This window comes from Rhinichthys klamathensis, unplaced genomic scaffold (assembly GCF_029890125.1).
Source record: "Rhinichthys klamathensis goyatoka isolate OS25496 unplaced genomic scaffold, OSU_Roscu_1.1 h1tg000104l_1, whole genome shotgun sequence".
In the NCBI taxonomy this organism is placed as follows: Eukaryota; Metazoa; Chordata; class Actinopteri; order Cypriniformes; family Leuciscidae; genus Rhinichthys; species Rhinichthys klamathensis.
In genome coordinates, this window is record NW_026606643.1 from 802190 (window position 1) to 815656 (window position 13467).

Sequence of the window (13467 nt, forward strand, 5' to 3'; positions counted from 1 at the left end):
TGTGCATAAGGCTATATAAAAATAGACAGACAGACAGACAGACAGACAGATAGATAGATAGATAGATAGATAGATAGATAGATAGATAGATAGATAGATAGATAGATAGATAGATAGATAGATAGATAGATAGATAGATAGATAGATAGATAGATAAACTGATTGATTGATTGATTGATTATTTGGATGTTCATCTGTTTTTTTTAAATGTTAGACTTTATTTTTTTTTTTAAGTTAACTTAACATTCTGAAACGTTCCCATAATGTTGACTGTTCCCGTAACGTTCGCATAACCAAGAAAAAAATATTGGACGTTTTAAATTCAGGGAACATTTAAAAAATAACGCTTTTATAACTTATTGTGAACATGAGCAAAACATTATTTGAACATATTTTTGTTAGCTGTGTAAGCGCTTAAAGATACAGCGATTCTTAGGCTATAGGCTACTCTGAATTAAATAACGCTGTTGCCACTTATTACACAAACACCACAATTATGTCAATTACATTTTAATCTAGAAATGTTTCTTCTTTCCTATCTATCTTAGAAAATGAAACTTGTAACAAACTAAACTGTTTTGTGTATAGGCTACTCACCTGTATCACTTCATGTATCAGCTGTAAGCAGCGCTGTTTTGCCTTGATGACGGAAAATACCACGAAGACAATTATTCCAAAAGTAAGAAATTATATTCTCTCATGCGTTAATTCCACATCACAATCAATTCTCAAGTGCAATTTAAGAAACTCTGCGAGTAGTATATTATCTTCCTCTTATTTCTATGAATGAGGTGAAGAAAACAAGAGCATAAACTTTGTCTCTATGGGAGGTTTGAGCTCGCGCATCAGCGCACCTCTCGCGTTGAGTTCACTCCTCCCGCTGCTGTTTAATCAAACTAATGCTGTGCGCATGCGCAGAGAGCACGCGGTCCAGCAGGAACAAAAAAAAATGGGAAATGGGAAATGGGAAATGGGAAAAAGGAAAGGGGGGGGAGGGGGGGGGGGGGACGTTTTAATTGCTCTAAAGGAACTCTTCAAATGTTTTTAACTTTTAATACAGAAATAAAAAACTAGTGATGTGTGCAATTATTCATGAGCCATACATTTATAGCCTACTGACATAAGGTATTTCACTAGATAACTCTCATAATACCGAGGTGTGTCTGTTGTACTTTGGTCCAGATTCTGATCTTGTTTGTCATCTGGGCACACGTAAATCACTCCCGAGCCTGCAAGCACCCAGGAAACTGATGAACAATGACGGTGACAATGAACGATGTTTGTAGTGTGGGTTGGATCAAATATGGCCTATTAGTGAAAAAAATGCAATTTGTGTTGCCATGAATTTCAGTGATGATAATGTATAGAGTTGTATGAATAATACAAACATACCCAACACTTTATGCTTTACCTGCATTGAAAATCATAGGATCATAACCCAATAAATGTTGTCTACTTATGAACAATGTTTAATTATTACCATTATTAATTATCATCACCATCAATATTAATAGGCTAATCCTTATTATTGTTGTTATTAATATCATTATTATTATTATTAGATTATGTCAAATTTCTTAAAGGGAGAGGGCCAATTAACTGTTTGGTTACGGACGTTCTTCAAAATATCTTCTTTTGTGTTCAGCAGGAGAAAGAAGCTCGCACAGGTTTGGAACAACTTGAGGGTGAGTAAATGATGACAGAAATGTTCATTTTTGGGTGAACTATACCTTTAAAATCATTTACTTTATATGCGCCTTGACGAGCTCACTACCCCCAAGGGCCTTTAAATTTGACCAGGCCAAATGCTCCTTGTTACATGCGGTATAAAAATTAGTTTTTTAAACCTGGTATTTTAAATCGTCTATTGTGGAGAGCAGGGACAGTTGCAACATGGCTTATTTCTCCAATCAGGAATGACATCAAATATTAATGTTACACATGCTCAGTTAGCCTCTTCCTTCCTGGAAGAAAGCTGCCACATGTGACTATTCCTTCTGCAAAACAAATACATTTAAAGTTAAAAAAGTATTTTTTAATGATCAGAATGTTTTGTCATACTGTCTAAACTGTTTGCGTGAAGCATTAAAAGTCATATTTTAATCTGTGTTTTCTTAGCTTCTAGGGATAGCTAGTATGTGTCAAAGCTGTTGTGTCGAGCTAACATAGCAAGTTTTATCATGGCTGTCAGTACTGGGACAGTTGCAACATCAATGTAAAACCTTGCCATAACATAAAATGATAATTTTATGTATTAATAAAGAATCCCTTTTAATTGTCAGGTATCTCCCCCTTTTATTTTAGCAAACAGTTTTTATTTAAGTACCAATTTTTCGGCACAACAAGTAGCCTTATTTGTCAAGGTCTGTTTTCAGTATGACACAAGAGAGGAAATGCACAACAGATAGGAGTGTCCTGTCCTGATGGTAGCAGAAAACACAGCGAAGCATAAAGGCACGACACTATGACTTTGCCATTTGTCAAATAACCTTGCATATAACACACACATATATATATATATATGTATATATATATATATATATATATATATATATATATATATATATATATATCCGTAAAAAAATAGGGCACAATGTAGGCCTACTGTATTAATTTAAAAGAATTTTTCATAGTTATTTTTTACTAGTGTTTTACCTGTTTTTGACTTTTGAACTTCATTGCGTTGTATTATAGGGTTAACGGAAATGTATGTAAATTATTGGACAATGTCCGGGTATAAGCTGCCAGTATTTTTTTTTTTTACGGATTTAATATATACATATAGCCTATATAAATAATATATTCCACCATTCACTTAAACACATAAGTTCACAAAGCTTTCACAGAAGTATTATTAAAAGTTAATGTTGATTTTGTTTTAATATATATATTGTAGTTTAAATGTATTGTAATAATCTACCAAAACCTGATTGTTACTTTTCACTATTCACCCTTTTAGTCTTTGGCTTTATACAGCCAATTTAACTTAGTGAAGTTAAACAAGACTGTATGTGCACAAGTAAAATTAATATATTTTAAAATGATGTTAAAGAAAGATTTTATTACATTTTAATGAATGTTACAACTGCCCATTTGGGTGTACTGCAACCTGTTATTGGGTGAGTAGCAGCAATTTCCCTCAGTCTATTGAAGTAGGCTATACATTGTACAGCAGTGTGGGTGGGTAGCTGATATGTGGGTATATTGTATTCAAATTTCGGCTTTCCAAAACAAACAGTCTTTGAGAAAGTCAAGGAAACTCAAATCCACACTGTACGCTTTATGAGATGAAACACTATTTTGAAGGCCCCCTAGCGGTAGACAGCTTGATATGCCGTAAAAACACTTGAACCTATTTACCAGTAGAGGACAGTAAAGTTCTTGTTTTTTCTCTTCAGGACAGTGCAGCGACATTACTACTATTGCAGCGGCGCTACACTACTGCATAAACGTTTTTATATTAGTACGCAACAACGTTTCGAACAGGAGTATTCTACATTGATGTCCCCATTACATTGTTGAATTCAGCAAGTCACAGAACCGAAAGTAGGGTACAGCTCATTTCATTGTGGGATATACAGGCAGGACCCATTTCCTTATCTTCTGTTAGCCTACTTCACATTGTGGCAAATGCAGAAAGTCATCCATATATTCTATGGATAGAAAAATACTATATACTGCAAGAATACAATAAGACCAAAAGGGAAGGTAGTAGCCTACACCACAGTGTTATTAAAGTTAACAAACTAAAACTGAAACAAATGTCAATAACTGTTAATAATAAATGTTAACTGAAATAAAATATATATATAAATTATAATAATATATACTATATACTAAAAATAATACTAAATTACTAATACTAAAATTAAAATGTAAAATATAAAAATCGAATTCATAATATTAATAAAAAATACAATAATGATAATAAAATAACACTGGTACACCATTCTAACCTACCTATACCTATGAGCCAAAACATCATGACCACCTGCCTAAAATGCTGTTGGTCTTCTGCATGCTGCCAAAACCACGCCGACCCGCCAAGGCGGACTCTACAAGATCCCTGAAGGTGTATCTGGCATCAAGACGTTCAGCAGCAGATCCTTCAAGTCCTGTAGGTTGTGAGGTGGAGCTGTTGTGGATCAAACTTGTTGGTCCAGCACATCCCACAGATCAATTGGATTTAGATCTGGGGAATTAGGAGGCCAGGGCAAAACCTTGAACTCTTCATTATGTTCCTCAAACCAATCCTGAACAATGAGTGTCAGGTTGAAAAAAGGGCCACCAGGGAACACCCTTGCACAGAGCATCACACTCCCTCCATCCACCGATTTGTCGTGATCCCACAGTGTATCACTTTCCCAGGTAAACGGTGCACACGTACACGGCTGTCCACTTGATGTAAAAGAAAACAAGACTCGTTGGACCAGACGACTGCTCCGAGGTCCAGTTCTGATGCTGGCATGCTCATTGTAGGCGCTTTCGACGGTGGACAAGGGTCATCACCTGATTGGTCTGAAGCTATGCAGCCCCATACACAGCAGAGTGAGACATTCTGTGTGTTGTGACACATTCCTCCCATAACCTTCATTCACATTTTGTGTACATTTGACCCAGTCACCTTGCCATAAAAATTGCCCTTGTCAAAGTCATTATATCTTTATTACTGTCTCCTGCATCCAACAAGATTACAAAGACTGATTGTTTACTTACCATCTAATCTGCCCAGACCTTATTATGTGGCCTTGTTAGGAGATGATCAATGATTACCAGTCAAAAGTTTGGAAATATTACTATTTGTAATGTTTTTGAAATTAGTCTTTTATGCTCATCAAAGCTGCATTTATTTGATCAAAAATACAGAAAAAATTAATATTGCGAAATATTATTTCAATTTAAAATAATGGTTTTGTATTTTAATATAGCCTACTTTAAAATATAATTTATTTATGTGATGCAAAGCTGAATATTTATCAGCCATTCAGTGTCACACGATCCTTCAGAAATCCTTCTAATATGATGATTTGCTGCTCAGTTATTATCAATGTTGGAAACAGTTGTGTGGTATTTTTTTTGGAACCTGTGATACTTGTTTCAGGATTCGTTGATGAATAAAAAGTTAACAAGAACCGCATTTATTCAAAATAGAAATATTTTCTAACAATATAAATCTTCACTATCACTTTTTATCCATTTAAATCATCCTTGCTGAATAAAATCAGTAATTTCTTTTAAAAAAAAAAATTAAAATCACTGACCCCAAACTTTTGAACGGTTGTTACAAAATGTGTCTTGTAAATAAATGCTGTTCTTTATTATTTATTTATTTATTTTACTTTATATTCATCAAAGAATCCTGCAGGTTATAAAAAAAATATTAAGCAGCACAACTGTTTCCAATATTAATAATAAATCATCATATTAGAATTATTTCTGAAGGATCATGTGACACTGAATGGCAGATAAAAATGCAGCTTTGCATCACAGACATACATACTTTAAAGTATATTAAAATAGAAAAACTATTTTAAATTGTAATAATATTTCACATTACTGTTTTTTCAAATAAATGCAGGATTGATGAGTAATATATATATATATATACAGTATACAGACTGTAATTCTGTCACTTTCAACCTTTTCAAAGAATATTAATATTTGAATTTAAAATATTGAATTACTTTATCCTTCTAATTTACCTTCTGATGTCCTCACAACACTTTTTGCTCCCTCAAAATAAAGCAGCACAAGAAGGTGAACATCAATACTTCATTCAGTCATTTTCAAACCAAATAGATGGCTGAATAAAACCAGTTTATTCCACAAAACAATACTACCACAGCAACTTAACTACACTGCAGCAAAACCTTGGACACATGACCTCCGTCTTTATTTTTACTATTATCCACATTTTAAAATAATGGCAAAGTAAGTTAAAACTACAAATTAATACGTGGAAGTATGGGAACACAAACAGAAGTGGAAAATGTAAGCAAAAAAGTGAAACAAATCATGATTATGTTTAATTATTGCAGCTACTACACTGTTGTGAATATGTAGATGTATATTAGATGCTTTTTGAATGATTTTCTTCACTTCCCAGGCTAAACTTATCCAGGTAAAAAAAAGAAAAAAAGAAAAAGAAAATGTGTATATTTTTATCAATTTACATTTGTGTACAAAATTATCTCATTTAAAATATAAATTGTGTCCAACCGTTTCACTGATAGTGTATATACAGTAAATAACAGATTCTCCATTACAGGAAACATACATTTCTAGTTTTTAAAATTATACTTCTTTAAACAGTTGTACAAAAGCTAGGAAAATATCAGCATATTTCTTGTTGGCCTTTTACGTATTTAGCTAAATAAATACTCTTAATATTGCACTTCATTTTTTTCTTTTGGTAAAATAAAGATATTCAGCTCAATAAAGCTCAGCCAAGCCACTGTGTGCCACGGTTTCTCTCCTAGAGAGACTTATAGTCAATGAATGTCTGAAGGCAAATCATGCATAACAGCAGCAGAAAAACACACAGAAGTAACAGCATTTAGTATGACTAGATCCGTTTAGTTATCAAAGTCTGGGATGTCATCGTAAGAATAACCACGGTAACCCTTGGAAGCATAATAAGCGATCCGCAAATGATAGAATCCAGGAAGAAAGATCAGTACGCCGATGATGAGGACTGGAATTGTGCGATCTGGGTGCTACAAAAACACCATAAATTACTGTCAAACATAGCGACTGACAGATACAATTACAATACCGCAGTTTTGTCTACTCACCGTGACATTAATGTATCCCGCCAAAAGAAGTGATCCAATAATTATCAATACAGAGCCAATCAGAAATAGGAATGTTGCCAGGGCAATGGCCTTGTAGGGGACTTTAGGTGGGGTTTTCTTGAACTATAAAACAGTGTTTCATTTAATACAACATGACACAATAGTATGTAATACCATTTACAGTCATGTGAAAAAGAAATTATATGGTTTTACATACCAGGGCAGAATACCAATCAGCTGGTAGCAGGTCTTAAAATTAGGTAAATACAACCCAGATGAACAACAACTTGATATATTACACCTTGTCATTATTTATTTAGCAAAAACTAGGCCAAAATGGAGAAGCCATGTGTGACAAACTAACTTTGTTAACCTTACAGCTTCCATAGGAATTAAGAGTGTAAGTAGCAGTCAGGAGCTGATAATCAAAGGTCTTTGATTTATTGATAATCAGCAAGTGTGATCAACTCTATAAGTTTTTTCAGTTTGCTGGTCTGGAGCCTCCAGGTGTGTATTAAAACACAATGCCAAGGAGGAAAGACCTTAGCAATGATCTTAGAGAAGCTATTGTTGCTGCCATCAATCTGGGAAGGGTTATACGGCCATTTCCAAACAATTTGAAGTCCATTATTCTACAGTGAGGAAGATAATTCACAAGTGGAAAACATTCAAGACAGTTGCCAATCTTCCCTGTTGTGGACGTCCCAGCAAATTCACCCCAGGGTCATGACAGTGCAATGCTTAGAGAAACTGCAAAAAACCCAAGAGCTACACCTCAGACTCTACAGGCCTCAGTTAACATGTTAAATGTTAAAGTTCATGGCAGTAGAATTAGAAAAAGACTGAACTAAAACCACAAGACTTGTGAAACAATGTCTTTTAGACAGACGAGACCAAAGTGGAGATGTTAAGCTACAATGCACAGCGCCACATTTGGCAAAAACCAAACAGAGCATATCAGCACAAACACCTCATTCCAACTGTCCATCATGCTGATGGAGGGATGATGATTTTTGGCTTGTTTTGCAGCCACAGGACCAGGGCACCTTGCAGTCATTGAGTCGACCATTAACTCCTCTGTATGCCAAAGTATTCAAGAGTCAAATGTGAGGCCATCTGTCCGACAGCTAAAGCTTGGCCGATATTGGGTCATGCAACAATGATCAAAAACACACTAGCACAATGGCTGAAGAAAAAAGAATCAAGGTGTTTGAATGGCCTAGTCAAAGTCCAGACGTCACCGGGCTGAAATGTAGCGGCAGGACCTTAAGAGAGCTGCATAAACAAATTTCCCGCAAACATCAATGAACTGAAGCAACGTTGTAAAGAAGTGTGGGCCAGAATTCTTCCACAACGATGTGAGAGAAAATGATTACTTCAACTTATTGCTGCTAAAAGTGGCTCTACAAGCTATTAAATCATGGGGTGTTCTTAGTTTTTCACACATGGCTTCTCCATTTCGTCTTTATTTTTGTAAAATAAATAATGACACAGTGTAATATGTCATGTGTTGTTGTTCATCTGAGGCTGTGTTTACCTGATTTAAAGACCTGCTAACGACCAGATGGTTTTTTTATGCCCTAATCCGCAAATCAAAAATTCAAAGAGGGTGTACTTTCTTTTTCACATGACTGTAGATATTTTCTGCATCAAGTTTTCTCACCTGTAGATCAATGTAGCCTTCATCACTATCTGCCAGCTTGGAGTATTTCACCTTATTGTTCGGAGCAGCACTGGCTGTGTTGTTTCGTGTCGCAATCATGATGTATAGATTTGTTGGCACTTGAGGATGATGATGAGGATGAAAAGCAGCAAACTATACTGAGACTATCTGAGAGTGCATCCGCTCCTGGCGTGGTTTATTCTGGGAGACCAGAAAGAATGTTCTAACTCTCATAACAAATGCAACACATTTAGTTCAGCATAAAAGTCATGTTGGATTAGCTTCCTTTCATTTGAAATTACACATAAATTCAAATACACAACAGTCATTTGATAGCATCCTGGTGATATAGTCTATTATCTCAAGATAGATAATAATTTAATACCAGCTATTATATGGTTATTTAATAACCCCAAAGGGTTATTTATGCAGTCTGTGTAATCTTGTATTGCGGTTTCAGACTTCATCTGCGTTATACTCTGAAAAAAATTATAATGTGTAGGATTCACTTTAAGCAATTCTTACAAAATAAAATGCTAGTAAATTTCACAAACAGACAGCAAGTAACACGTTGAATTAAACGTGAAATTTTGAAGTAGAAAGACTGACATTGCATTTTCTTGTAAAATGTACTCCAATAATCTTTGTTTCATGTACAACTTCGAAAAATATTTTTTTACAGTGTTGATCAGTTTGTAGAAACGTTCATGTACTCACCAGCTAATACAAAGTCGTGCCTATAGGCCTATATTATTTCACTAAAGACAAAATAACCAAAGACACTGCGTTGTTTTATGTCGTTTCGAATAGACGACCTGAATTTTGATCTGCTACTGCCACAGCACAACAGAAACTTAGTTTTTTCCCCCTGAACACACTAACTACTTGTCCCTCTGTGGACATTGTTTACTTCCTTATTCCCATTCCAACATGCGCGCGCGCAGGAAAGAAGACCAGCGGCAGCCAATAGCAACTGGTCTTCTGCAAATGACAGAATATCAACGAGTAAAATAATTAAGTTACAGATTTTGCCATTTACTTTAAAAGAACGACATATGAAATCGATTTTAAACATTATATTATTGAAATAAATAATTACAATTAATAAATAGGCATGCATCAGACGTGAAATAAATAAACAAATGAATGAATAGGATAAATGGCTAACGTTAAATGAATTTAAATTTGAATACAGTGCATCAGTAAAACAACTAAATTTAAAACCAGTCAATAAATGTGCATCAATTATATTTATTTTGACTGTTAAAATACTTCAAAGACAAACATACACAAAACAAAACATAAACAAACAAATAAAATAAAATAAATGACTCAGTTATTACTCAAAATGACCTGTTTTTATCTAGATTAGATTTAATAATAATAATGATAATAATATATTAATAATAATAATAAATTACATTGATCAAATTAAATTTACCACACACTGCTCGTCAGATTAAATTAATTGAAATTTGAAGTGCTTTGAAAATCAGTGCAGTTCTCCACAAACACCAGCTCCCAGTAGGCTACACTAAATTACCAATAAGTCACGCTTTTTTGTCCATTTGGAATAATTTGACATTACCTGCTGGTTCAGAATGATATTGCTGAGCAGAGTTCAGTGAGTTCAACGAGACTCTCAGTGCTCAAGTACCAATTCATCTTCACAGAGGTGGAACTTGCTTTTTCAAATCAGTCAGGAATTGCTTGTGACATATTTATTTATTTAGATATTTTTCCCAAATATTATTTATTTAATTTTATATTCATAAACATAACTTTTATGATATTAACAGTGATATGATATTACAGTGACAATAAGCACTATGACAGCAATGTGCTGGTATTTTTTGATTATTCTAATATTCTGTAATGGATCCGTTGGATTGGATTTGTGTTCTACAGGCCAATACACTTTTCAAGTGCTAAACCTCATTCATCTGATCTGTTGGTTGTTAGCTTCCTTTTCCCCTCCATATTCTTTATGGTTTTTGCAACTGCTGACGTTGGCTGGCTTCCAGAGTAACCCTACAACAAAACAATGAAGAACCCTTAACATTCGCAGCACGTCTTGAGACTGCAGCTTTGAGGCAAGTGCTTCAATAGCTTAAAGTGACAACAAAGGAGGATATGAACGCCAACATATTTAAATTCAATGCAAGCAATCCATCATGCTTGCATTAAACTTTTGCATAAAGTTCTGTTTTTAATGCACGACAAGGGGAATATGAAGAACATAAGAAAGAAAACAAACAATTGATTCATGCTATTGATCAAAAGCTCATGGACATTAGATGAATAAGAGTTGCTCTATGATGTATGTAGCCAATAAATAAATAAATCTCATTCTTCTGAGAAAGAAGGTGCACATGTTCATTTCTTTGTTTTTGGAGAGAAATATTAAATTAAAATTGTGTTCTTATTTACTCTTTCTCCCATGTCATTCTAAACCATGATATTCTGTCTTTTGTGGGACACAAAAGTAGATGTTTTGAAGAATGTTCATTCTGCCCTTTTCCAATCAATGAAAGTGGATGTGCACCAGGAGCTGGCAATGGACAGTTTTAATCACACAGTTTTTTGTTGTTGTTGACATTCACTTTCATTACCAATGCTGATGAATTGCACCTTCACAAATTGCTCAGTTTCATATCAAACCAACATCTAGTCTTAAAGGCCCACCAAAAAAAAGTAGTTTTTAGTTTTAATACTTTTTTTTTGTCAGTTCAGATCTATTGTTATTAAAAAATAAATGAACATGTACAAAAATACTTTGACTTAGTGAGAAATGTCTAAGTAGAAAGCACAAAAAAAAAATCATAATTAGTAGCCTACATTGATTATTATTTAATTAAAAAACTTTTTATAGTTTGAAAATACAAATAATGATTGTATAGTAGGCTACTTTGTAATTGATGTTTACACAATTTGAAGTTTTTAGAATCATTAAATCTAAATTTGTGAGGAAAATAGTAGGCTATAGCAGATTTTTTTCCCAAACATTTTTAAAACAACGATACAGAGAGTATATTAAGGGTACATTCCTCCTTTTTACCATCTGTTAATGAGAGAGAGCGAGAGAGAGAGAGAGAGAGAGAGAGAGAGAGAGAGAGAGAGAGAGAGAGAGAGAGAGAGAGAGAGAGAGAGAGAGGTATGGTGGAAGTGAGTAGCCTGGGATGTTGGCACAAACAGTATTGCATCCCATCAGATTCCTCATCAGACTCGTGTTATTTGTTTTCTCAAAGATCACGAAACGAATGGAAATAAAACTCAATCATTTTTTCCAATGTTGCTCTGGATGATGGTAAGTGTGTACATTTTTTAAAGGATGTTTAGTCGGAATGATGAAACCTCAGCAATAAAAAAAAAGTTAATGTATTGATTATAATTGCGAACGCAGCATGCGATTGACAGACGCAATTATTATTATGGAATCATAAGAACATGTTTCTCTTACCGAAGAGCTTTTAATTAATCGATTTAAAAGTGAAATTGTTGTCTATTAAGCTATTTAGTGTAGCAGTGTGTTGGTGTATAATTTGCCGAATTTCCGAGACAATTAGGCTAGCCTTGAAGTTTTAAGTCATAGTCTAATTACACAAATGCTGTAATGTTGTAGCCAGGCTATATACATCAAGCGTCTCGTTCAAACGGTCTTAACTAATTGAATCCCCATATTTTCCCAGATGAGTGAGAGAACATGTATTTCACTCCTTGAATAGTCGAAGTTTATTCCTGGTCAATTGAAAAAAGTTGCCCAATAAAGAAAGTTTCAAACAACAAAGTAATAATTTAATAGTTGCCTATCAGACATATAAGAAACCAAAATTAATGAATATTTCATTTTTCATTTCATTTTGCTATTTAATGATTTTATAACGTGTGTCAATCCATTATTCAAAATGGGGCTCACACAAATGTGACTGATATGTCTTGTGATCATGAGCAATGCAACTTATTTTATTCAATATTACACATGTAGCCTATCATATGGTATTGTGTGTGTGTATACTATCCTGTTTTATGGAGCTTTAACACAGACATCGTCTTTCAGAGGCGCCAACTGGAATCATGTGACTTTACAGCAGTCATGTACAAATGTTGACATCAAATCAAGTCAATCTGAATTGTGTTACCATGTTTTTTGGTGTAGCTTTTGTGTAACAATTGAACACAAAAAAGCTGACATACATTTAGACAAGGGTCAACTACAACAACTTACCTTTTACAGTTATGTTGTTCTTGCTCCATTAATTCTTTTTAAATTTAGCTTCAGTGTCAGTTTCCATTGTGACAACTTACCCCCTTAAATGTCTTTGATTCTAACAAAAATACAGGAAGCGGTTTGCTCCAGTTACATAATTTGCCATTCATTACACTGTATAATAATAAAACCATTATCCATAAGATTTTGGGCACTGTATATTTTGGCCCATAGCCAGTGGATCACCAGATGATATACAAACTCTGAGTCAGCACACACCCAAATGAAAAAAAAAAAAGAAATACCTTGAGTCTTTTGTTTTATCATACATTTATAGTTTTAATGTATTTATCTAGGTTTTGTTTGTACGCACAAGGCATATTTATTTCCAACATGCCATGGGTTGTTGAAATATTGCTCTTGCCAAGATATGGATGTCAGTATTGCTGTGTCTATAAATCTATCCATACATTTCCTCAAGCTTTACTTAATCAACTTGAAAGCCTTTTTTTATATCAGTTTTGGCATCTCACCTTGAATTGCATTTCTTAAGGTTTTTTGAACAGGAAAAGAATCACTACCGCATGAAATGCTTTTGAGACATAGCTCTGCTTCAGTGAAAGATTTGGCCTGTATGTGAGCTTCTGCAGTTATAGTTCACTAGAACAAATTGACAAATAGATGAGTCCTAAAAGGCTTTTGTGAATTGAGTCTGCATTGTGGCAAAACTACTACACCAAAACAATTCACAGAATACTAACTTGAAGAACCAAGCACTTTTCCATCTCATTACATAATGCATT

At 34.2% G+C, this 13467-nt stretch overlaps 2 protein-coding genes across 3 annotated transcripts in view; both read right to left on the minus strand.

Moving 5' to 3' along the window:
* Nucleotides 1–856, minus strand: part of igsf9a (immunoglobulin superfamily, member 9a) — a 29783-nt gene extending 28927 nt beyond the window's left edge. For both annotated transcript variants that reach the window (XM_056253258.1, XM_056253257.1), the window contains exon 1: nucleotides 598–856. The gene's annotated coding sequence lies outside the window, so the exon portion shown is untranslated. The remainder of the gene's footprint in view (nucleotides 1–597) is intronic.
* Nucleotides 857–6135: 5279 nt separating this feature from the next.
* Nucleotides 6136–9332, minus strand: tmem230a (transmembrane protein 230a). Its single transcript, XM_056253238.1, has 4 exons — nucleotides 9175–9332; nucleotides 8458–8658; nucleotides 6795–6917; nucleotides 6136–6716 (listed from the first exon to the last, which is right to left on the minus strand). Exons 2-4 carry the CDS (start codon nucleotides 8554–8556, stop codon nucleotides 6576–6578), a joined length of 363 nt encoding a protein of 120 aa, XP_056109213.1. The 5' UTR covers nucleotides 8557–8658; nucleotides 9175–9332; the 3' UTR covers nucleotides 6136–6575.
* Nucleotides 9333–13467: the final 4135 nt, after the last annotated feature.

Coding starts and splice junctions, on each gene's coding strand:
- tmem230a (XM_056253238.1), bottom strand. CDS start 8,556: ATGATTGCGACACGAAACAACACAGCCAGTGCTGCTCCGAACAATAAG. Junction 6,918..8,457: donor AAGGCTACATTGATCTACAG/GTGAGAAAACTT, acceptor ACTGTTTTATAG/TTCAAGAAAACCCCACCTAA. Junction 6,717..6,794: donor CGGGATACATTAATGTCACG/GTGAGTAGACAA, acceptor GTGTTTTTGTAG/CACCCAGATCGCACAATTCC.